General features: G+C 41.0%; 2 protein-coding genes and 1 pseudogene across 4 annotated transcripts in view; 2 read left to right on the top strand and 1 right to left on the bottom strand.

The window, feature by feature from the left end:
• The window catches only part of LOC105468146 (raftlin family member 2), a 105,019-nt gene extending 86,305 nt beyond the window's left edge, over positions 1–18,714 (top strand). The window contains exon 9 of one of the 2 annotated variants that reach the window (XM_011718191.3): positions 6,177–18,714. In XM_011718191.3, the coding sequence (XP_011716493.2) occupies positions 6,177–6,446 (270 nt within the window). In that variant the 3' untranslated portion in view covers positions 6,447–18,714. Of the gene's footprint in view, positions 1–6,173 lie in introns of both variants that reach the window. The other variant, XM_011718190.3, reaches the window with a different exon arrangement.
• LOC112424315 (HIG1 domain family member 2A pseudogene) lies at positions 7,109–18,714 on the top strand (annotated as a pseudogene).
• LOC105468148 (MOB family member 4, phocein) overlaps positions 17,289–23,767 on the bottom strand; it is a 56,587-nt gene continuing 50,108 nt past the window's right edge. For both annotated transcript variants that reach the window (XM_071073131.1, XM_011718193.3), the window contains 3 exons: positions 21,286–21,365; positions 19,477–19,588; positions 17,289–19,347 (listed from right to left, as the gene is read on the bottom strand). In XM_071073131.1, the coding sequence (XP_070929232.1) occupies positions 19,216–19,347; positions 19,477–19,588; positions 21,286–21,365 (324 nt within the window). In that variant the 3' untranslated portion in view covers positions 17,289–19,215. The remainder of the gene's footprint in view (positions 19,348–19,476; positions 19,589–21,285; positions 21,366–23,767) is intronic.

The raw sequence follows: 23,767 nt of genomic DNA, 5'->3' as shown, positions 1-23,767 counted from the left end.
TGATGTAACAGTCACATGGTAAAAAAAAGAAAAAAAGTGTGTGTTGGTTCAGAAGTCTTTTTTAGAGGTGCAGTGCTAAGTATTTTGCCATCTTCTAACATTTGAAATTTACATTTGGTGGCTGTTTACCTATTAATGCTTATTTTAAAGTGAATTACTCTGAATATCTTAGTATTCTGAATAGCATCCCATTTTTATTAAGAAAATCCTTGTTAAGTATGTGAGAATTGGCCTCTATTAGCTGATACATAATGAACAAAGTATTGCAAAATTTACCTTTGGCCCTAGCGCTGGTGAGGAAGGCAAGATCCAGGAAGCCCCCAGCGACCCCCACCTTCCCATTTTGATTCCGGTCAATGTTGAGAGCCTTGAAAGCATCATTCAAGAGTGAATGCATTCCCGCCGTTGTGGTGGCTCATGCCTGTACTCCCAGCACTTTGGGAGGCTGAGATTTAAGCCTCCAAAGTGATCTGAGATTAAGTGATCTGAGATTAAGGCAGATCACTTAAGTCCAGGAGTTCAACAACAGCCTGGCCAACATGGCAAAACCCCATCTCTATAAAAAATAGAAAAATTACCCAGGCGTGGTGGTGCACGCCTGTAATCCCAGTTACTCTGGAGGCCGAGACAGGAGAATTGCTTGAGCCTGGGAGGTGGTCAAGCAATTGTAAATAGTAATGACTGAAAAGTCGGGAGGTGGTCAGTGCAGTGAGTGGAGATTGTGCTACTGCACTCCAGCCTGGGCGACAGACAGAAACTCTGTCTCAAAAAAAAAAGAGTGAGTGCATTGTTGTGCATGTGGGAAAGATAGCCACTGGCCAGGCTTGAGAAAGGAGCGCAGTCTGGCCGTGTTCATCAGCCGTATCTGAAGCCAAAAATCTGTATCCTTGCTGACCAATGCCCCAGTGCAGGGAAGAAAGTGCCATTCTCAAATTTTGTACATTTCTGAGAGTAAATCTGTCAGGTTCCACCGCATATATTAATTTCAATAAATTTGGTGAATAGGAATAAACAGGAAAAGAACTAAAGAGCTGATATTTGGCCAGGCACAGTGGCTCACGCCTGTAATCCCAGCACTTTGGGAGGCCAAGATGGGCGGATCACGAGGTCAGGAGATTGAGACCATCCTGGCTAACATGGTGAAACCCTGTCTCTACTAAAAAATACAAAAAACTAGCTGGGCGAGGTGGCGAGCGCCTGTAGTCCCAGCTACTCGGAAGGCTGAGGCAGGAGAATGGCGTAAACCCGGGAGGCAGAGCTTGCAGTGAGCCGAGATCCGGCCACTGCACTCCAGCCTGGGCGACAGAGCGAGACTCCATCTCAAAAAAAAAAAAAAAAGAGCTGATATTTGCATTTGATGAATGCAAGGGTGCCCATGTAAAATGTGACAACCACCAAACTGTGTCTAACTTGGGACCACAAAGGTGGGCCTTTGTTGAGGGACAACCTACTGTAGACTTTGTGAACCCCAAATATATGAGATAGGTCTCCGTTAATTTAGAAAGTTTATTTTGCCAAGGTTAAGGACACACTCAGGAGGTCCTGATGACATGTGCCCAAGGTTGTCAGGCACAGTTTGGTTTTATACACTTTAGGGAGACGTGAGACATCAGTCAACATGTAAGATGAACTTTGGTTCCATCCAGAAAGATGAGACGAAAGGCGGGACAACTCGAAATGGGGAGGGGTAGATAAAAGTGGCTGCAATATTTTGAGTTTCTGATTAGCCTCTCCAAAAGACCAATCAGATATCCATTCATCTCAGTGAGCAGAGAGGTGAATTTGAATAGAATGGGAGGCAGGTTTGCCCTAAGTCATTCTCAGCTTGACTTTTCGTTTTAGTTTGATGATTTGGGGGCCCCAGGGTTTATTTTTCTTTCACAACTTTTTCCCTTAAACTTGCCCAACTCTGGTAACTTGGCCAAGAAAAAGATGCACTGCCTCTGTGCTGCCAATAAACTTTCTATGCAACCCGCTGGGGCTGCATCTTCCTGTACAAACAGTGTCATGAACGGTATTACATTCCACAGTAGCGCACAAAATCCACTTTAATAAAGCTGTTTGTTTGCTTTGTGTATTTGCTGTAAAAACCAGTAGAAAATACCCCAGTATTTTATGCACTGCATTTCAACAGATGAATCGTTAACAAACTTCTGTAAGATCAGCCTGGGCATTTGATTTCTACAATTTTTCTAAGAATTTTTTAATTTTACCTCTTACTTTTAGGAAAAATGCAACCCTAGTTCCCAAATAACATATAAATGAATTTTCAGTAAATGAGCTCTTTGTAAACTGGGAAATTACTGTGATTTTAAATGTATCTTTAAATCTATGTTCAGTTTTATGTGCCTAGGAGGATATGATCATATTCTCTAATATCTGCCATGTTGTCAGTATTAAATAAGCTCTTAAGGGCCAGATACAGTGGTTCACACCAGTAATCCCAGCACTTTGGGAGGCAGAGGTGGGCAAAACGCTGAGGTCAGGAGTTCAAGACCAGCCTGGTCAACATGTTGAAACCCCATCTCTACTAATAACACAAAAATTAGCTGGGCAAGGTGGCACATGCCTGGAGTCCCAGTTACTCAGGAGGCTGAGGCAGGAGAATCGCTGGAACCCGGGAGGCAGAAACTACAGTATGCTGAGATTGCAATCACTACATTCCAGCCTGGGCAACAGAGCAAGACTCTGTCTCAACAACAACAACAAAAAATGCTCCTATAATGAAGTCTCATCAGGAGTCTGAACATCACAAGTTAAGCAGCTAATTCTCCTTGTTGTGCTTTCCCTTTTTTGACTTAGCTATCTTATTTTTTTCATATATATATATATGAAAAAAAATATATATATATATATAGGACCTGAGGTCTCGCCATGTTGCCTAAGCTGGCCTTGAACTCCCAGTTCCAAGTAATCCTCCCATTTCAGCCTCCTGAGTAGCTGAGACTACAGGCTCATGACACTTTGCCCAGCTAGATACCTTATTTTGACTTAAGTTGCCTGGGCAGAGACCATGTCCCCTTTATTCTGGACTGAACCAAGAACATTCTCTGCCCTCAGTAAATATTTATCAGCAAAAACATCCACAGTTGATCAGAGAGTCTGAATGAGCTGGATTGAATTGTTGAGCATGTATACTGTGTCAGGCAGAAGCAGTTTGCAGCAGGACAAGGAAAGGGTCCACTTCACCCTTGAAGACATTCTAGACACTCACTCAAAATAAACTCAGTCTGAATTATCTGTGTATATTAGTCTGTTCTCACGCTGCTAATAAAGACACACCCAAGACTGGGTAATTTTTAAAGGAAAGATGTTTAATTGGACTCACAGTTCCACGTGGTTAGGGAGGCCTCACAACCATGGCAGAAGGTGAATGAGGAGCAAAGTCACGTCTTACATGGAAGCAGGCAAGAGAGCATGTGCAGGGGAACTCCCCTTCATAAAACCATCAGATCTAATGAGACTTATTCACTATTGCAAGAACAGCATGGGAAAGACCCACCCCCATGATTCAATTACCTCCCACTGGGTCCCTCCCACAACACTTGGAAATTATGGGAGGTACAATTCAAGATGAGATTTGGGTGACAACACAGCCAAACCATATCATTCTGCCCCAGCTCCTCCCAAATCTCATGTCCTCGCATTTCAAAACCAGTCATGCCTACCCAACAGTTCCCCAAAGTTTGTTGTTGTTTTTTGTGGTTTTTTTTTTTTTTTTTTTTTGAGATGGAGTCTTTCTCTTGTTGCCCACGCTACAGTGCAATGGTGTGACCTTGGCTCACTACAACCTCCACCTCCCAGATTCAAGTGATTCTCCTGCTTCAGCCTCCCAAGTAGCTGGGATTACAGGCGTGTGGCAGCACACTCAGCTAATTTTTATATTTTTAGTAGAGACGAGGTTTCACCATGTTGGTCAGGCTGGTCTGAAACTCCTGACTTCAAGTGTTCCTCCCGTCTCAGCCTCCCAAAGTGCTGGGATTACAGGCATAAGCCACTACACTCAGCCAAAAGTCTTAACTAATTTCAGCATTAACTCAAAAGTCCACAGTCCAAAGTCTCATCTGAGACAAGGCAAGTCCCTTCTACCTATGACCCTGTAAAATCAAAAGTAGGTTAGTTACTTCCTACATACAATGGGGGTACAGGCATTGGGTAAATACAGCCATTCCAAATGGGAGAAATTGGCCAAAATGAAGGGGTTACAGGCCCCATGCAAGTCCAAAATCAAATGGGGCAATCTTAAAGCTCTAAAATGATCTCCTTTGACTCCCTGTCTAACATCCAGGTCACACTGATGCAAGAGACGGGTTCCCATGGACTTGGGTAGTTCTGCCCCTGTGACTTTGCAGGGTACAGCCCCCCTCCTGGCTGCTTTCATAGACTGGCATTGAGTATCTGTGGCTTTTCCAGGTGCACAGTGCAAGCTGTCAGTGGATCTACCATGCTGGGGTCTGGAATATGGTGGCCCTCTTCTCACAGCTCCACTAGGCAGTTTCCCAGTGGAGACTCCATGTGGGAGTTTCTCAAACCCCATTTCTTGACTTCTGTGTGTCCACAGGCCCAAAACAACATGTAAGCCACCAAGGCTTGGGGCTTGCACCCTCTGAAGAAACAGCCTAAGTTCTACATTGGCCCCATATAGCCACGGCTGGGACACAGGGCACCAAGTCCCGAGACTGCACAAAGCAGCAAGGCCCTGGGTCTGGCCCACAAAAACATTTTTTCGTCCTAGGCCTCCTGGCTTGTGATGGGAGGAGCTGCCGTGAAATGCCCTGGAGACATTTTCTCCATTGTCTTGGCAATTAACATTTGGCTCCTTGTTACTTATGCAAGTTTCTGCAGCCAGCTTAAATTTCTTCTCAGAAAATTGGTTTTCCTTTTCTATGGCATCATCAGTCTGCAAATTTAAACATAAGTTCCAATTCCAAACCATATATTTGTGAATACATAAAACTGAATGTTTTTAACAGTACCCAAATCACCTATTCAATGCTTTGCTGCTTAGAAATTTTTTCTACCAGATGCCCTAAATCATCTCTCTCAAGTTCAAAGTTACACAAATCTCGAGGGCAAGGGCAAAATGCCACCAGTCTCTTAGCTAAAACATAGCAAGAGACACCTTTGCTCCAGTTCCCAAGTTCCTCATCTCCATCTGAAATCACCTCAACCTGGACTTCATTGTCCACATCACTATAAGCATTTTGGTCAAAGCCATTCAATAAGTCTCTAGGAAGTTCTAAACTTTCCCACATTTTCCTGTCCTCTTCTGAGCCCTTCAAACTGTTCCAACCTCTGCATGTTACCCAGTTCCAAAGTCGCTTCTACATTTTTGGGTATTTTTATAGCACCCCCCCAACTCTACTAGTACCAATTTACTGTATTCGTCTGTTGTCATCCTGCTAGTAAAGACATACCCAAGACTGTGTAGTTTACAAAGGAAAGAGGTTTAATTGACTCACAATTCCACGTGGGGAGGCCTCACAATCATGGCAGAAGGCAAATGAGGAGCAAAGTCATGTATCATGTGGTGGCAGGCAAGAGAGCATGTGCAAGGGAACTCCCCTTTATAAAACCATCAGATCTCATGATACTTATTCACGGGTAAGACCCACCCCATGATTCGACTACCTCCCACCGGGCCCCTCCCACAACACATGGGAATTATAGGAGCTGCAATTCAAGGTGAGATTTGGGGGGGGACACAGCCAAACCATATCACTGTGACTCTTCCGCACAGCCTGTGCCTACAGGAAATGGGTGTAAGGTGGCCATTGAAGCACCTTTTCTGCTCTATAGATCCCAACTAACACTAAGACAAAAAATGTATTAGTATTTATACCTTGCTTTTTTCTCCCAAAGTATGATTTCAACAAATTTCCTTCCTTAGAGATGTCATTAAGGGCTGAGATGTGTACCTAACATACCTGCCAATAAGAATGACGTGCCAGGAACCTACAAAGAGTTACAAAACAGGGAGAAGGGAGTTCATTTCTATTTGGGTGGGGAGGGGAATGTGGAGGTAGCTCTGAGCTGGTCGTTGAAGATGAGCAGGATTTTGAAGAGCTGGGGGAAAGGACATTCCAGTAGGCAGAAAGGCAGCATGTGCTAGACCAGGGGGACAGGAAACACCCATCTTTTTAACTCCTGATCGCCAATGTCTTGTGTTTCAGAAGAAAGCCAGCCGCCACATAAAAGGTGAAGACAAGAACAAAGCTACCAGCAGGAGCATTGGATTAGACACAACCACATCACAACCTGCAGAGAGCAGACACCCGCCTGAGGAGTGCCGCCTTTCTCCCTCCAGGGAATGCTGGACAAAGGAGGGGACCCTGGCACAGCACAATAGCTTCTCTGGGTTCAGCAGCAGTGACAGCGTCCTCCGGGAATTAGACGACGGACAGTTTGATCAGGAAGATGGAGTGACTCAGGTCACTTGTATGTGAGCCATGAGATGAAGCAAAGGAAGGTCTTGTAAATAATTGTTAAAATAATTGCTAACTGACCTTATTGTGTTATTTTCTCTGCATTTATATAATATTTTTGAATTTTTCCAGACTCAGCCTTTCCTCTAATCTATGTAAACTTTGGCACAACCTCCCAGACAAGGAAGAATAACCAACATATTTATACATTTAGAATCATGTTTACACTTCTCTCAACTAAAACATCTGGTTAAACAGATGTTCCATTCGATTATTACACAATAATCTATTTCAGCTTCTCATGAATGTACAAAGTAGACTTTTCTTACAATTCCTGGTAAGGAAATTGAATATCTCAAACAGTATTTTCCTAATTAGAGGGAGTTCTCAGGAAGTTACAGTCTTATTTAAGCTGAAAAATAATCTCTTTCTTTTTTTCTCTCTCTCTCTGTCACACACACACACAGCTAATTAGTGAAAATAAATACCTATTTTCCAAATATAATAATTAATCCACATTTTGTCTTTAACTATAGCATGTATATACAAAGCAAGCCCCTATGTGTTAAAATATTTTTTGAAAAAAAATTTTTTTATATATCTTTGCTTTTAAAGGGTCACCATGTCACCAACCCTGTACTGATTCATTGCACATAAATGTTGTTGCTCCTAAAAGCCTAAAAATGCGGACAGTAAAGCAGCATCTCTTAAAATTCAATATGAAAAGAACCCATAATCTCAATAAATAAATACCTTAGTAGAGAGTAAGATTTAATTTTTTTTTAAAGTCTAAATACTATGAAGAGGAAAAACACCAACTTCAAGTGGAAACTGAAGTATTTTACATCTGTCTAGATTTGAATTCTGCTTTTATTTTGACTTGCTAAATCCTGAAGAATGTTGAAACCTAGAATTTTCAATCAGGCAGGAGTAGAAAGATGCTCATAGCACATGCAATATGTATGATAACCTATTTTGTTTCACCTTGCTTTTCTTTCCCCTTCTAACAGAAGTAACTTTGCCTTGACCCAGACTTTAACAATCTTTAAAATTCTACAAAATAGAGGATTTTCATTTGTCTATGAAAGGCTTACTTTGAAAGATGAAACCTTCAAGTGAATTACAACTTACTCTATCATTGATGAATTCAGCCTATTATATATTTTTATTAACATTGATGTTGACATTGTAAGATCATTTTAATAATAAAACATCATTTTTATTGGGTTATTGTTTTGTTGAACACAAATATTCATATAATATGTTTGGTTTTGGGGTTTTTTGTGGCTTTTTTTGAGACAGAGTCTCGCTCTGTCACCCAGGCTGGAGTGCAGTGGCACAATCTCAGCTCACTGCAACCTCCCCCTCCTGGGTTCAAGCGATTCTCCTGCCTCAGCCTCCAGAGTAGCTGGAACTACAGGCAGTGTGCGCCACCTCGCCCAGCTAATTTTTGTATTTTTAGTAGAGATGGGTTTTCACCATGTTGGCCAGGATGGTCTCGATCTCTTGACCTTGTGATCCGCCTGCCTCATCCTCCTGAAGTGCTGGGATTACAGGCGTGAGCCACCATGCCTGGCCCTCATATAATATGTTTTATACATATAACAGATATGTATTACATGTTATCAATTATATAGTGTATCTAAACTAAGTCAATCTCCATTAATTGCTGATAAAATTAACAGGAGTTATTCCACTTTTATCATCCAGAAGTACAGTATAAAGGAATTTAAGAATATTCCTCTCTTATTCTATAGCAATAGCTGTCAACAATATTTGCAGAAATGGTTTTTGTTTTGACTTTTAGATGGACTTGAGTTCCATAATCAAGAGTCAGTGGATTTTTGGTAGAAATAAGCACTGCTTCCGGAGTCCACAAAATGTAATGAAGTTAGGAAGCACAAAGAACAAATCAGAAAGTTCGTTTTTCCCACTGCCAGGATCTACAAGAGGTAGAGACTTCTTTATCATTCAGTCCGTATACACAGAGGATTGGAAGTAGTAAATTAAAAACAGAGACAGAAATTTATAGTTAACTAAGAAAAAACTCAGAAATATAGCATTAACTTTTTTTTTTTTTTTTGAGACAGAGTCTCACTCTGTCGCCCAGGCTGCAATCTCGGCTCACTGCAACCTCAGCCTCCCAGGTTCAAGTGACTCTCCCGCCTCAGCCTCCTCAGTAGCAGGGATTACAGGCATGCACCATCATGCCTGGCTAATTTTTGTAATTTGGGTAGAGATGGGATTTCACCATGTTGGCCAGGCTGGTCTCAAACTCCTGGCCTCAAGCAATCTACCTGCCTTGGCCTCCCAAAGTGCTGGGATTACAGGCGTGAGCCACTGCGCCCAGCCATGATAGTGAATAATTTATGACCAAGTGGTTCTAGAGCATTTTAAATATGCGTAAATAGCTCTGAGCCTATTCTTTTAAAAAAAGGAACAAAGCTTAGGCTCTCTATGCCTAAGGAGTTAAATGTGTCTAATCTTATCATTATCTGCCAATTGTATATTCAGTTCTTTTTATAACACTATAGATTTCCTTAGGGGCTCTGGCATGTGAATTTTTTAAACCTGTAAGTTATAATGAAAGGTATCAAGATCCCAGATGTCGGGTGAAGATCTGTCATTCCCCTTGATGTAGTATCTACGGTATTTTCATCTTCGTTTTCAATAACCAAATGTTAATTCCATCCCCTTTGGATTGAGTATCACCCTGTTATCTTTCATGGACACATTTAACACCAACCTCATCACGGGGGAAATCAGCTCTGTCAGCGCCACTACAATTCATTTCAGTGAAAGAGAAAAGGAAAGGTCACTCTCTTTGAGAGATTCTAGGGCTTTTAGGAGAAGGAGAAGCAAATCATTTGTGCTATCAGGAGCAGGTGTTTATATATTTGAATATAAATGTATTTTCATTTTCATGCATTTTCATTTGTTTCATTCTGGAGTGCCGGAGGAGCTGTCCTGTTTTCCTACTCTTGCCTGTTATTGATTCCTCACCACCATTCCTTCGTGGCTGGAAGGACGGTGGCTCTTTCCCTCCCCATATGGCTAAAGAGGATTTCTTTCTCTTAACTCTTCAGAGCCCCAGAGTAGTACTGTATGGAAAGAGTAAATTCAGATAGAGATAGAGAATCAAATGAAGTGAAATTGCTAACAGTGGGGACAGTATATAACTAAGCACACATTATATAAAAATTTTCTAGTGGATACATAGAAAAACTGGCTAAATGTTACTCATCAGAACTTGTAACATATCGATTTAAATAACATTTGCTGGTAATCTATCATCCCTTGAGAATGAATTTTTTTGTGCAATAGTGCAAAGTTTGCAGAACCAGGTCTGTCAGATGCTTAAGTTCTGAGATGGTGTTTGTGGCAGAAAATTAGGCAAAACTGTAAAACAATGAGCCTTAGTTTTGGTGAGGTTCTTAAAAAGTTTTGGTGAAGACGACTGCAAAAAAATGGGTTCTAAAAATGTTTTGAACATTCAAATTATTGTATGTAAAAATACCAAGTAATTAAATCAATAGAGGGAATAAATAAATAATTTACACGTAAGATAAATGTATAAGTATCAAGGTGAGTTTTTTGTTTGTTTGTGACAGAGTCACACTCTGTTGCCCAGGCAGGGGTACAGTGGTGTGATCTCGGCTCACTCACTGCAGCCTCTGCCTCCTGGGTTCAAGCGAAATTTCCCCACCTCAGCCTCCCAAGTAGCTGGGACTACAGGTGCACACCACCACACCCAGCTAATTTTTCTATTTTTAGTCAAGTAGGGTTTCACCATGTTGGCCAGGCTAGTTTTGAACTCCTGGCCTCAAGCGATCCCCCTGCCTCGCGCTCCCAAAGTGCTGGGATTACAGGCATGGGCCACCACGCCCAGCCAAGGTGAGTTTTTGAAGGCTTACATAAGCCACATTATTACCTGTAAGCAATAGAACTTAACTTGGCTTATTTAGCAATAAAGGAGTTTTTTGTTGTTTTGGTTTTTTGTGGGTTTTTTGTTTTTGTTATTTTTTGTTTTTTTGAGACAGATTCTCACTCTGTCACCCAGGTTGAAGTGCAGTGGCATTATCATCGCTCATTGCAGCCTCAATTATCCTGGGCTCAAGCGATCCTCCTACCTCAGCCTACCGAGTAGCTGGTACTACAGGCATATCCCACCACACCCGGCTAATTTTTGTATTTTTTATAGAGGCAGGGTTTCACCATGTTGCCCAGGCTGATCTTGAACTCCTGGGCTCAAGCAATCCCTCCCGCCTTGGCCTCCCAAAGTGCTGGGATTAGAGGCATGAGCCACCCAACCCAGACCAATAAAGGAGTTTATTTCAAAAGATATCTGGAGGCCAGGCACGGTCACTCACACCTGTAATCTCAGCACTTTGGAAGGCTGAGGAGGACGGATCACTTGAGGCCAGGAGTTCCAGACTTTTGTTCTACAAAAAATACAAAAATTAGCTGGGCATGGTCGCTGGTGCCTGTAGTCCCAGCTACTCGAAAGGCTGAGGTAGTAGAATCACTTGAACTCAGGAGGCGGATGTCGCAATGAGCCGAGATCGCACCACCGCACTCCAGCCTGCGCTACAGAGCAAGACGCTTCCAAAAATAAATAAATAAATAAATTGACTGAGATCTGCTTCAGATATTTGGGGTTCACGATTTTTTATTTCCATGCTGAGTTACAGGTGTGAGCCACCGTGCCCGGTCAGGTCTCAGTCAATTTATAAAGTTTATTTTGCCAAGGTTAAAGACTCGCCCGTGACCCAGCCTCAGGAGGTCCTAACGACACGTGCCCAAGGTGGTTGGGGCACAGCTTGGTTTTAAACATTTTAGGGAGACATATCAATCAATATATGTAAGATGTACATTGGTTCAGTCTGGAAAGGTGGGACAGGGGAGAGGGCTTCCAGGTCGTAGGTAGGTAACAGGCCAACAGCTGCATCCTTTTTGTTTTTGAGACGGAGTCTTGCTCTGTCGCCCAGGCTGGAGTGCAGTGGCGTGATCTCGGCTCACCGCAACCTCTGCCTCCTGGGTTCAAGCGATTCTCCTACCTCAGCCTCCCAAGTATCTGGGACTACAGGTACGCGCCACCACACCCGGCTCATTTTCACATCATGAACTCTAGGGTGCTTGTGAGGCCTTGAATGTTTACTTGCAAATCACTAGAGCCTGAGGATTGGCAGAGGAAATGATGCCTTGGACTTAGAGGGCCTTGACAGTCAGAAAGGCACAATCCAAAACCCCGATGTCAAAATAGAGATGCGTTGTGCAAATCCAGAGTTAACAGTTGATGCAGCTATATTGGCTTGTGATAAAAAATAGCCATCTAGGCGACTCCAGGCCCTGTGACTCTGGAGGCCTCCTTTGAACCATGGAAGTCCCCATTCATTGAGGGGTTTAGCCTCACTGTTTACAGCAATCCAGAGGGTTTCAAGGAAAAGTTCCTTCGCAAGACACGCGAGAACCTGAGGGTACCCATAGGTTGCCTGGGCACGGCAGCCGCCCTCACCTAGGGCCTCTACTGCTTCCACCAGGGCCACAGCCAGCACTCTCAACTCACGATGCTCACACCTGGATCTCCGCGCAGGGCTTCACAGTCGCAGCCATCTTGCTGGGTCTAGTTGCAACTGCTATGAAGTCTCGACCCCGAGCCCAGTCTGGCCTTGAAAGCTTCGCAGAGATCATTCCAAAACCCAGGAGCACCACTGGCCCTACCATGGGACTTATTCCCTCCTCTCCTTTGAGAGGCCCTGTGTCCTTGGGGGAGAAAGTAAACCTTTGTGTAATCATAACTGAAAGATTTTTTCAAAAATTCCAGATTCTGTTTGACTGTTACGTACTTTTTTTTTTTTTTTTTTTTTTTTAAGAGGGAGTCTCACTCTGTCTCCCAGGCTGGAATGCAGTGGTGCAATCTCGGCTCACTGCAAGCTCTGCCTCCCGGGTTCAGGCCATTCTCCTGCCTCGGACTCCCAAAGTGCTGGGATTACAGGCGTGAGCCAACGCGCAGGGCCAAATGTTACATACTTCTATTTGTGCCACATCTCCTCCACTCCCCTGCTTAATAAACTCTAATCCACTTGTAGTACAGTGAGAAAAATAGCCATCTAAATGAAAGTGAACTGAGAGGGGTACTTACTCAACTAATATTGCTGCCTACAACCTAAACCAACAGTGACCAATTCTAGTGTCCTTTCTAAAGATTAAAAAAAAAAAGATAAAAAAGCAAAAAATAGCTATAAAGATTAAAACATGGATGGGCGTCCGCCATTGCTGAGGCTTGAGTAGGTAAACAAAGTGGCCAGGAAGCTCAAACTGGGTGGAACCCACAGCAGCTCTAGGAGGCCTGCCTGCCTCTGTAGACTCCACCTCTGGGAGCAGGGCATAGCTGAACAAAAGGCAGCAGAAACTTCTGTAGACTTGAAGGTCCCTGTCTGACAGCTCTGAAGAGAGCAGTGGTTCTCCTAGCACGGTGTTTGAGCTCTGAGAATGGACAGACTGCCTCCTCAAGTGGGTCACTGACCCCCATGTGGTCTAACTGGGAATACAGATAATTATTTTACATAAAGCATACTGTATGAGCATGTTCCTCTGATACAAAAAAAGGCAGAGATAATACTATAATCTATAACGTAAACTAGAATTAAGTAAATATTTTTAATTGTTATATAAGATATAGGTGACTCTCATGAGGTCCACCCAAAATAAAATAATACATACTCTACTTGGCCGGGTGTGGTGACTCATGCCTGTAATCCCAACACTTTGGGAGGTCAAGGCCGGCGGATCACCTGAGGTCAGGAGTTCGGGATCAGCCTGGCCAAAATGGTGAAACTCCGTCTCTACTAAAAATATAAAACTTAGTCGGGGGCCGGGCGCGGTGGCTCAAGCCTGTAATCCCAGCACTTTGGGAGGCCGAGACGGGCGGATCACGAGGTCAGGAGATCGACACCATCCTGGCTAACACGGTGAAACCCCGTCTCTACTAAGAAAATACAAAAAACTAGCCGGGCGAGGTGGCGGGCGCCTGTAGTCCCAGCTACTCGGAAGGCTGAGGCCGGAGAATGGCGTGAACCCGGGAGGCGGGGCTTGCAGTGAGCTGAGATCCAGCCACTGCACTCCAGCCTGGGCGACAGAGCGAGACTCCGTCTCAAAAAAAAAATAAAAAATAAATAAAAAATAAAATAAAAAATAAAACTTAGTCGGGTGTGGTGGTATGGTGGTGCAGGCCTGTAGTCCCAGCTACTTGGAAGGCTGAGGCAGGATAATCACTTGAACTTGGGAGGAGGAGGTTGCAGTGAGCCGAGATCACACCATTGCACTCCAGCCTGGGTGACAAATGAGACTCCGTCTCAAAAAATTAAAAAAAAAAAAAGATAGTGTATTTATCTATGGAATTAAAAACTGCTTTTAACAAGGTTTATGAGACAAATCCAGATCAACATAGTATCTTTCTTATGAAAAAATGAAGTTAGCTTTAAATATTGATGTCACAGTTAATCCTAGAATCATTATAACTTAATTGACATACTTCATGGATTTAAGTTCAGGGTGTCAATTTTTTTTTTTTTTTTTTGAGATGGAGTCTTGCTCTCTTGCCCAGGCTGGAGTGCAGTGGCACAATCTCGGCTCAATGCAACCTCCACCTCCCAGGTTCAAGCGATTCTTGTACCTCAGCCTCCCAGGTAGTTGGGTTTACAGGTACGTGCCACCACACCCAACTAATTTTTGTATTTTTCATAGAGACAGAGTTTCATTTTGTTAGCCAGGCTGGTCTCAAACTCCGACCTCAGGTGATCCACAGGCTTTGGCCTCCCAGAAGTGCTGGGATTACAGACATGAGCCACTGCACCTGGCCAATGTTTATATCATTTGCAAATTTAGGTTAATACAAAAATTTAGTATTCTCTTTGTTTAATTACATTAGGCGCTCACACTTGATATGAAGCTTTGTGTACTATAAAAAAGTAGGCCAAGTACTGTGGCTCACCCCTGTAATCTCACTACTTTGGGAGGTTGAGCCAGGCTGATCACTTGAGGTCAGAAGTTCAAGACCAGTCTGGCCAATATGATGAAACCCCATCTCTACTAAAAATACAAAAATTAGCTGGGCGTGGTGATGCACACCTATAGTCCCAGCTACTCAGGAGGCTAAGGCAGGAGAATAGCTTGAACCCGGGAGGCAGAGGTTGCAGTCAGCCGAGATTGCGCCACTATACCCCAGCCTGAGTGACAGAACAAGAGTCCGTCTAAAAAAAAGAAAGTAGGCTGGGCGCAGTGGCTCAAGCCTGTAATTCCAGCACTTTGGGAGGCCGAGACAGGCGGATCACAAGGTCAGGAGATCGAGACCATCCTGGCTAACACGGTGAAACCCCGTCTCTACTAAGAAAAAATACAAAAAACTAGCCGGGCGAGGTGGCGGGTGCCTGTAGTCCCAGCTACTCGGGAGGCTGAGGCAGGAGAATGGTGTAAACCCGGGAGGCGGAGCTTGCAGTGAGCTGAGATCCGGCCACTGCACTCCAGCCTGGGCGACAGAGCGAGACTCCGTCTCAAAAAAAAAAAAAAAAAGAAAGTAGCAGAAAAATCACAGAAATGAAGAGTAAGGCTCCACAATGAACCTAAAACCCTCTAGGGGATTCACTTGGTAGCTTTTCAGTTTCATAGTGTACTCTATACTAATAATGCATATTTTTTCAGGAAAACAGATTTGAATGTTCTTATCATCTCAAACTGCTAAGCATATTGTATAAATACATTTTTTTTTTTTGGCTTTGTTTTGAGACGGAGTCTTACTCTGTCACCCAGCCTGGAGTGCAGTGGTGTAATCTCGGCTCACTGCAACCTCCACCTCCCAGGTTCAAGCTATTATTCTGCCTCAGCCTCCCATGTAGATGGGATTACAGGCATGCATCACTACACCTGGCTAATTTTTGTGTTTTTTTTAGTAGAGATGGGGTTTCACCATGTTGGCCAGGCTGGTCTCGAACTCCTGGCCTCAAGTGATCTGCCCACCTTAGCCTCCAAAGGGCTGGGATTACAGAGGTGAGCCACTACACCCGGCCCATATGTATTGTCTGTTTAGTTAACAATTAGATGCTTGAAGAAATAAAAATCCACTACTTTTACTAAAATATTTGCATGGCATGGAAGAACTACACACAAAAATCTTTAGCACATTCAATAAGTATTCACAAAATAAAGTATATACAATTTAAAATTTAGCTGCTCAAAAAGATGTCATCATATAGACAGTAGGGCAAAGTACCCAAATAAAAAACTAAGTTCTGATTACAGTGAATTTGACATCAATCAGTAAATGTATTTATAATCGTAACACAGTCCTTACTAACAATGTAATCAAGGATTTTTTTTTTTTTTTTTTGAGACGGAGTCTGGCTCTGTTGCCCAGGCTGGAGTACAGTGGCCGGATCTCAGCTCACTGCAAGCCCCGCCTCCCGGGTTCACGCCATTCTCCTGCCTCAGCCTCCCGAGTAGCTGGGAGTACAGGCGCCCGCCACCTCGCCCGGCTAATTTTTTTTGTATTTTAGTAGAGATGGGGTTTCACCGTGTTAGCCAGGATGGTGTCGATCTCCTGACCTCGTGATCCGCCCGTCTCGGCCTCCCAAAGTGCTGGGATTACAGGCTTGAGCCACCGCGCCCGGCCAAGGATTTTTTTTTCTTTTTGAGACAGTTTTGCTTGTTACCCAGGCTGGAGTGCAATGACGCGATCTTGGCTCACTGCAACCCCTACCTCACCGGTTCAAGCGATTCTCCTGCCTCAGCCTCCCAAGTAGCACCGCGCCTGGCTAATTTTTCTATTTTTAATAGAGACAGGGTTTCTCCATGTTGGTCAGGCTGGTCTCCAACTCCTGACCTCAGGTGATCTGCCCACCTTGGCCTCCTAAAGTGCTGAGATTACAGGCCTGAGCCACTGTGCCTGACCAAGGATTTCTAATTGTATTCTGATAGTAAAAGTTGTTAAGTCATCAAGAATTTAACTAAGAAACTGTTCTAGAAATTCAAATTTGACATCTCAAGTAAGAGAAAAGGAAATGTATATACACAAAAGAAGTGTTACTTATGGGAACATAATTAAAAGTTAGCTACTTTCCTAGATATGATAGAAAAAAAAGAATGAATTGACTATATGATCTTTTGGAAATAAAAACCTAAGTTTACCTTTGGATATACATAGGATAATTCAAACAAAGAGTGGAACCTGGCCGGGCGCGGTGGCTCAAGCCTGTAATCCCAGCACTTTGGGAGGCCGAGATGGGCGGATCACGAGGTCAGGAGATCGAGACCATCCTGGCTAACACGGTGAAACCCCGTCTCTACTAAGAAATACAAAAAATAGCCGGGCGAGGTGGCGGCGCCTGTAGTCCCAGCTACTCGGGAGGCTGAGGCCGGAGAATGGCGTGAACCTGGGAGGCGGAGCTTGCAGTGAGCTGAGATCCGGTCACTGCACTCCAGCCTGGGCTACAGAGCGAGACTCCGTCTCAAAAATAAAAAAAAATAAAAAAAATAAAAAGTGGAACCTAACTTCCTTATCACACAGAACTGTCCTCTTCCCCTCTTCTTAGAACACTTACTTTTATAAATCATTGGTTTGCCAGGCTCATTAATTTTTTAGTAGTATTTATGTATATATAAGTACCTTTTCAAAATTCTGAAAACAGTATTAAGGAAAAACAGGAACTGTTTCACTTAGGTCTTACCTAGTACAGTGAATCAACTTCACAGTGCAATGAATACTAGTAAGATATCAACATGAATACAAAAGCAAGACTACAAACTGATTATTTTCTTTTGGAGCTGTTTTATGATCAATTCCAAACATACAATACAGGGAAGGTGAAATGAGTAAGAAAAAAATCATATTTAATTCCCCGTTAACACTAAGCCATATTATTCAAAATGTGTTTCAAAATACTCAGCCAGATCACCAAATCTCAGTCACTACCTTAGTATAAATATTCACTAGGAAAATAGTCAAGCAACAGAAATCCATTGTGAGACACCATCTAGAGAGAACAGCTACACTGCTATATATAATTTATTAACTTAGTAGTTTAGTCTCTCAATATTTAGCAAGTTTGTTTAAAAATTACCATTACCATTGGTTTATAGTGTCATTAATATAAATCCATAATTTCAAAGTCAACATTCCTTTCACTGTGAACATAAGACTTCTTAAAAGCTGGTTGTGGGTTGGGGAACAGTAATGACTGTGGCTGGTGGGAACTGTTAAAAGCCAAAAAGACTGGCAAGCTTGGAAAGGCATACATGATATATACACACACTCTCAGTATACTACTGTTCCCCATATTTTTGCTGTACATTCTTGTCTCAAAAGATGGTATAAATTATTCCCTTAAATTTGAAAAAACAATTAAGATGAGTACATTTTCATCTTCATTTCAAAATTACCCTTTTAAATAAAAAAGAAGTTCCTCATGTTTGTTAAATCTGTTCAAAAGTTGGATTTAAATACTTTCTTCACAACATGTACAATGTTTTCACCCTTAGTGCCTCATTACAATCAGTTTGGCAATAAGACCTCCAGTGCTTTATCAAAAATGGCATTCAATAGATTATAAGATTGTTAAATCTGCATTTGAATTATTCTTATCACAATGAATTATAACAAAGTCCAAAAACTGTATGACTATTCATCAATACCCTTGGAACCTATGAATTATTGCAAATAATCTCACACGTGCATGTAATTCAAACATAAACTTCATGGGAGAGGGGGTGTAAAATAAATACTACAGTATTTCTTCAATTCTATTTAATGCTGCCTAGCTGGTTAAATGAAAGATTAATATTACTAACAGGAAGAGTCAAACTATTTTAAGGACTGTTTTCTAAGTAGAATAATTTTTGCAAAAGAAAGATAAGCAAGAGCCTATGCAAATACATTTTCTTGTAGTGTAATGTAATTGCTAATATGAGGTATAATCTGTAAGCAATTAATACAAATATAAATAGGTATAAGCCACCACTAACTCAGTCTGGTGAAAAGCTTCTCAGTTAAAGTATTTTGAGGATAAGGTTAAGGGAAATGAGAAGGGGTGGACAGAGCAGGTTTCCAGTGAGAACATAATTTATGTGCCTTATCATTATGATCATCCTGTATGTACCAGTCCATTGTTGCAGAAAGGTAAATCCTTTCCAAGTATGTTATACTTTATGTTACACAGTAAAATTATTTAAGTATTACTAATGCTTCATCTGCATTTGTATTTAGATATACACATAATTATATATGCGTATCAAAAACTAGAAACAGAATTTTAAAACACTTTTATCTCAATTGGGGAAAGTTAACAGGTAAGACAAAACTATGTACTATAGAATTTTTTAGGATATCTAAACTCAAGGTAAAACCAATGGAAAACATTTCTACCTCTTCAGTAAATGGCTTGTGTGAAACCTCAAGCTCTCAATCATTTTTTTTACAGATGGGTTTGTTTGATGAGGATTGTGATCCAATGATTGTTTAGCAGCAATTTTACCAAACTGTAAATTCTTTTATTAACAGGCATTATAAACAGATAATACTAATCTTATTTAAAAACCATGAGTGCCACACTGGTGAATATACAGCTTATGAATAACTTAAAAAGTATTTCCCATTTTAAAAGGCAAACCCAGCATACAAAAACCTATACTAAACAAAGAAGCTATAATATGGATACATGATTGATGTGTCTAAAATGATATATACAGTACATAATTAACGTTAATTATATGATCAGTACATTTTTCCATATGATTCCCTTCATGCTTCACTTTCCCCAGAAACTGAATTCTGTACTTCCTCTTCTAAAATTGGTACAATCAGGTTATCCTTGGACATCAAATTGTATTTCATCACAAACTTAGTAAACCGATGACACAAAAATGTTTCATTCTGTAGAGAGGAAGACAAAAATATTATTTTAATTCACTATCCCAAACCAAAAGACTAGAAATAACATCAATATATATTATGGTCATTCTGATAAGAATGTATCAAGATTAATTAGTGAAATATACTTACTTCATATTCATCAAATATCTGCCGATGATGAAAATAAGCATGTGAAAATATTCTGTAAATCCTACGGCATACTGATCCTAGTTTCGCTACAGATGATTCCTTTATGCTAACTCTAGAAGTAGAAAAGAAACCATAGATTCTTAGAACTGGATGGAATCTTAGGAACAATATAGTCCAATTTTCTCAGTTTACAAGTGTAGAAACTGACACGTAGGGAAAATAAGTGACTACTCTGAGGTCACACTGCGAGTAAATGCCTGGAGCCCCTACTCCTCACTTCTGGGCCAGTGTTCTCTCTACCTAATCACAGGGCCTAAGTTAAATTCAGCATTATAGTTTTGAAACTTTGTAAAAGTTTAACGCAGTTAGAATAAGTCCCTGACATTTCAAAATTTACTAAAACATCTATTTCCAACATTAATACATTGTCCACTAGAGGCGATTAAAACTCCTGAAAGGAATTATTGTTTTCTTTTACAGAACTAGGTTATTCTTTCTTTCTTTTTTTTTTAAAGAAATTAAGGTCGGGTGTGGTGGCTAACGTCTGTAATCCCAGCATTTTGACAGGCTGAGGCAGGTGGATCACCTGAGGTCAGGGTTCAAGACCAGCCTGGCCAACATGGTGAAACTCCATCTCTACTAAAAAATACAAAAATTAGCAAGGCATGGTGGCAGGCACCTGTAATCTCAGCTACCCGTGAGGCTGAGGCAGAAGAATCGCTTGAACCCGGGAGGCAGAGGTTGCAGTGAGCTGAGATTGCGTCATTGCACTCCAGCCTGGGTGAGCAAGACTCCATATATAAAAAAAAGAGAGAGAGAAAAATTAAAATTGTTTATTTAAAATTGAAATTGTCTGCATATTTCTGATATCCTTTTTTAAAATATGTATACACAGAATATTAAGGCCAAAAACCAGTATTTTTCTTAACATATTTTATACGAGCTCTTTGAAGCTAATCATATTTGGGGGGGAAAATCTCCAAATCTATCCATCTGGTAACAAATACCTTAATAAAATAAAAGGCATTCACAAACTTCACCGATAATATATTACATAATAGATTTAAGATCCGACTTCTCAGATCTTAAAAATCAATGAGCAAGGATAAGGAATTTTTCAAAAACAAATAGTTCAACTTAGGAAAGTCTGCTCTCTTTTTTTTTTTTTTTTTGAGACAGAGTTTCGCTCTTGTTGCTCCGGCTGGAGTGCAATGGCGCGATCTTGGCTCATCACAACCTCTGCCTCCTGGGTTCAAGCGATTCTCCTGCGTCAGCCTCCCAAATAGCTGGGATTACAGGCACTCGTCACCACGCCCGGCTCATTTTGTATTTTTAGTAGAGAAGGGGTTTCTACATGTTGGTCAGGCTGGTCTTGAACTCCCGATCTCAGGTGATCTGCCCACCTCAGCTTCCCAAAGTGCTGGGATTACACGCGTGAGCCTGCGCCCGGCCGGAAAGTCTGCTCTTTAGGCATACTACATAAAGGGAGGCCGAGTCTAACTATCATAGAGATTCAAGTGAGCAAGTATATACATATCCCAACGCTAAAGTATGAGAGGGAGAGCTCTGCAGAATGACACACATGAACAGGTGCTAGCCTTAGATTGAACTGGCCTTGAGCTTTGACAGCCGAGTCCTGCTGTTTAACTACAGTCCTAATTTCAAAACTTGAATAAACAAGCCAAAATACAATAGCTAAAAAAAAAAATACAAAAATGCATTAACAAGCAACCTAATGTTACTTTTAAAATACTAATCTTATAAATTAAATCTAAAATGTTTAACATTATGTTTAAAAGTTTCCATTACCTGCTGGGAAAATATTTATTGCTATTCAGAAGACATGCAGCACCATCAAGTGTGTGTCTAGTATAGTCTATAGCAGGACACTATAAAAGAAAGAATATAGAAATGCATCAACAAAGAGCTCTCTCTTAGGTTAGATATATTCATTATATGGGTATACCTTATTCCAAAGACATGAGCATGTTATAAGAAAAAAGTTCCTTACGAATGCTTGTAAAATATGTCATATTAGTAAGGTTTATTATCCCCTTGAATCATATCACAATTCTAGATGATACATAAACCAGTCTCCCATTTTTATTCCCAACATCATACCTACAAGAAAACAACAACTACAGATAAGAAGAATCCTGATTTATTTCTGGTCTCTCCAGGGATGCCTTCTTATATCCTAAACAATATCCCTTACTATGTCCTTGGTACTCTATTATCAATCTAGCAGCCCTCTAAAGAACTTTCTCCCAAATCACCTTTGAATTTTAACATGAAATATCAAAGTTTCCTTATAGTTTAACAAATCTGACTTAATTCTGTTCCATTTATCAGAAACACTGAAAAAAAGAAACAATGAAACACTGTCTCATGGCAACTCAGTAAATTTATTAAAGGAAAAACAAAACTGCAAAGTAATTGTCCTCCTCCAGTCCTCCTGAGGGCTGACAGGGAGCAGCATCAAGGGGAAAGCAGTCTAGAAACAAACCAGGGAGTCAACCAGAAGGAAAAAACAACTAAAGGAAGGAATAACAATGAGTCTAGCTCAATGACTCTACCCAGTAATTAGATTATTTTTCAAGTTTCAGACTGAAACTGTCACTTAGAAATACAGTTTAATAACTACTAAATATGGCTTAGTGCCATGGCACTAAAAAATTATCTAACAAAAAAGAAGTATTTTTCTAACAATATATCCATAGGAATTTTTGATTAGTGGAGTCACTGCCAAAAACAGTACCACGAGCAATATTTATTGAAAAAAACTACCTTTCTCCAGATACGTGACCACAGATGAGTTGGTCAAAAGCAAATATCCCAAGTCACTGTATTTCTCATATTTGTCATTTGGGTACACCATGGGAGTTTTACAACCTTTAAACCAGAACCATCAAGAGGAATACAGCAGACCCTTGAACAACACAGGTTTGAACTGCATAAATCTACTTATGCTCAGATTTTCCCAGAGACGGCAAGACCAACCCCACTTCTCTTTCTCCTCAGCCTACTCAACGACATGAACACAACAAGGAAGACCTTTATAATGATCCACTTAATGAACAGCAAATATACTTTCTCTTCCTTATGATTTTTCTTAAAAAAAAAAAAAGAAAGAAAGAAAGAAAGAAAGAAGGTCTCACTATGTTGACCAGGCCGAACTCCTGGCCTCAAGCGATCCTCCCATGATTTTCTCAATAACATTTTCTTTTCTCTAGTTTACTTCATTGCAATACACTATATAATTCATAGAACATACAAAATGTGTGTCAATTAACTATTATCGGTAAGGCTTCCAATCAACAGTAGGCTATTGGTAATTAAGTTTTGGGGGAGTCAAAAGTTATACTCAAGATTTTCAACTGCACAGAGGGTTGGCATCCCAATTCCAGAGTTGTTCAAGGGTCAACTGTATAATGCAAGCCATATATTTAATTTTAAATTTTCTAGGCCCAACGTGGTAGCTCACGCCTGTAATTCCAGCACTTCAGGAGGCCAAAGTGGGAAGATCATTGAGTCCAGGAGTTCAAGACCAGCGCAGGCAACACAGGGAGATGCCCCTATCTCTACAAAAAATTTGAAAAATTAGCCAGACATGGTGGCACATGACTGTAGTCCCAGCTACCAAGAAGGCTGAGACAGGAGGATTGCTTGAGCACGGGAGGTCAAGGTTGAAGTAAGCCAAGATCAGGCCACTGCATTCCAGCCTGGATAACAGGGTAAGATTCCATCTCAAAAAATTAATTAACTTTCTAAGAGATACATTAAAAAGGTAACGTGAAAGAGGTGAAATTAATTTTAATACTGTAGTTTGACCCACTATATCCAAAATATTACCATTTCAGAAGGTAATTGATATAAAATTAATGGGCTACTTTTTGACTTTTAAGATATAATTGATACAACTAAAATTTGCTCGTAAAAATTCAGTAGTTTCTAGTATATTCACGAAATTGTGTAACCATTACCATTAAATTTCAGAACATTTCAGCATCCCAGAAAGAAACCTTGAACAAATTAGCAGTCACTTCCCATTCTCTCCTTCCCCCAGCCCTAAGCAAAAACTAATCTAGTTTCTGTTTCACAGGATTTGCCTATTCTGGATATTTCATTAAAATGAAATAATATAATAAGTGGTATTTTGTGTCTGGCTTCTATTATGTTTTCAAGGCTTATCCCTGGTGTAGCATGAATCAATACTTCATTCCTTTTTTTAAAATTCAAAACTTTTTAGCCTTTAATGTTTTAAATATATACAAAATGCTGTACTGTATGT

This window comes from Macaca nemestrina, chromosome 11 (genome assembly GCF_043159975.1).
Source record: "Macaca nemestrina isolate mMacNem1 chromosome 11, mMacNem.hap1, whole genome shotgun sequence".
NCBI lineage: Eukaryota > Metazoa > Chordata > Mammalia > Primates > Cercopithecidae > Macaca > Macaca nemestrina.
The sequence above is the reverse complement of the archived record's forward strand: the minus strand, read 5'-3'. Positions and strand labels throughout refer to the sequence as shown.